Source organism: Aplysia californica, unplaced genomic scaffold, assembly GCF_000002075.1.
Source record: "Aplysia californica isolate F4 #8 unplaced genomic scaffold, AplCal3.0 scaffold00014, whole genome shotgun sequence".
NCBI lineage: Eukaryota > Metazoa > Mollusca > Gastropoda > Aplysiida > Aplysiidae > Aplysia > Aplysia californica.
Genome location: NW_004797284.1, coordinates 967,067 through 968,440, shown reverse-complemented (window position 1 = coordinate 968,440; position 1,374 = coordinate 967,067). Strand labels below are relative to the sequence as shown.

The 1,374-nt window shown below is 38.9% G+C and overlaps 1 protein-coding gene across 1 annotated transcript in view; it reads right to left on the bottom strand.

Annotated features, from left to right (window-relative positions):
• The window catches only part of LOC101863948 (QRFP-like peptide receptor), a 63,177-nt gene that overhangs the window by 8,500 nt on the left and 53,303 nt on the right, over nucleotides 1–1,374 (bottom strand). The window contains exon 2 of the mRNA XM_005090210.3: nucleotides 87–287. Coding sequence (XP_005090267.1) covers nucleotides 87–287 — 201 coding nt within the window. The remainder of the gene's footprint in view (nucleotides 1–86; nucleotides 288–1,374) is intronic.

Genomic DNA, 1,374 nt, shown 5'->3' with positions numbered 1-1,374 from the left:
ACACACACACACACACACACACACAGACACTGATGCATACACATATCACTTACAACCACACATACACTAATTTAAACGAAACTCACTCTGAAATTATCGTTCATAAATCCGTAGACCACCGGGTTGACGAAGCTGTTGGCCATGGACAACCAGTGGACTCCGAAGTAGATCTCATTGGCAGCGTCTCCGAAGGCGTTGTATTTGAAGGTGACCACCATCATGAACAGATGTAGCGGGAGCCAACACAAGCCGAAGAGTAAGACAATGGTGGCAAGCATTTTAACTACCTGAGGAAGAAAAAAACACCCCAAAAACATAAATCTTTTGGACTTCTAAGTAGTTTACATCCCCAGTAAATCTTGGCACGGCAAGACAACAGGGGCAGGAAAAAGTTTTTAGAAAATAAAAAGAAATAAAAAATAAAAATAAGCAAGTTACCTGAAATAACTCACTTCGAAAATGGTAATTGGATAAACTTGAAACCCCCATTTGGCATTAACTTGACCTAGTTTAATAACCTGTAGTGGTGAAAAATATTTATTTACTTTCTTCCCCCCTTTCAACGCCCCAAGAACTAGTACAACTGGTTGACTGCATAATATTCGTATTGTGCACAGTGAGACAGCGTAAATCGGGAGGGGTGGTGTATAAAATCAAGTGTCGTGTGTTTCATGTATGATATGTACAGGTAAAAAAATATGCACTCACATAAATAATTAGTTGGACGATTTGATACACACTGGTGATAAATGCAACAAAATCGTGGGCGTCGAAGTTGATACAACAACAAAGACAGAAATATTATTGAGAGCAATAAAAAAATAAAATAGAAAAGAAAGTAGAAAATAAATTTGCCTCGAAGAAATAATTACTTGCTTTGATATGTGTTCGCACATCCATGAAAAGCAATAACACCAGGCATAATAGCCATTCAGGGATGAAACGATTTTAAATAGGATGCCAGAAAGAATTAATACACTTGTTTTCAAAGAACTGCGAAATGAGTTGTTTTGTCTGGGCGAAGAATAAACATGAGAGATAATCAACGTGAAGACAGTAACGTACGGAGAGCAGGAAGACCCACATTACAGGGTTTTTACTAATGCGGGGCTTCCGGCAGAGATAACAATAGCGTGAATACACATCACTGTAAAGTCTTCATTGTTGGACGTGTTTTGATTTACTTTTACAAAGAGAGGTGACAGATGAGTGGGCGGGGGAGGGGGCTAAGAGTTAAGAGTTCGCTTCAAAAAATGTTATGAACTTAAGGCACCTACCTGTAAAGTTCATTGATTAACATTGTAAGAATGAAACGTATTATTCTTTACCAATCAGACACCAATCGATGTTGCCCCTCCAATCTACCCCCCCCCC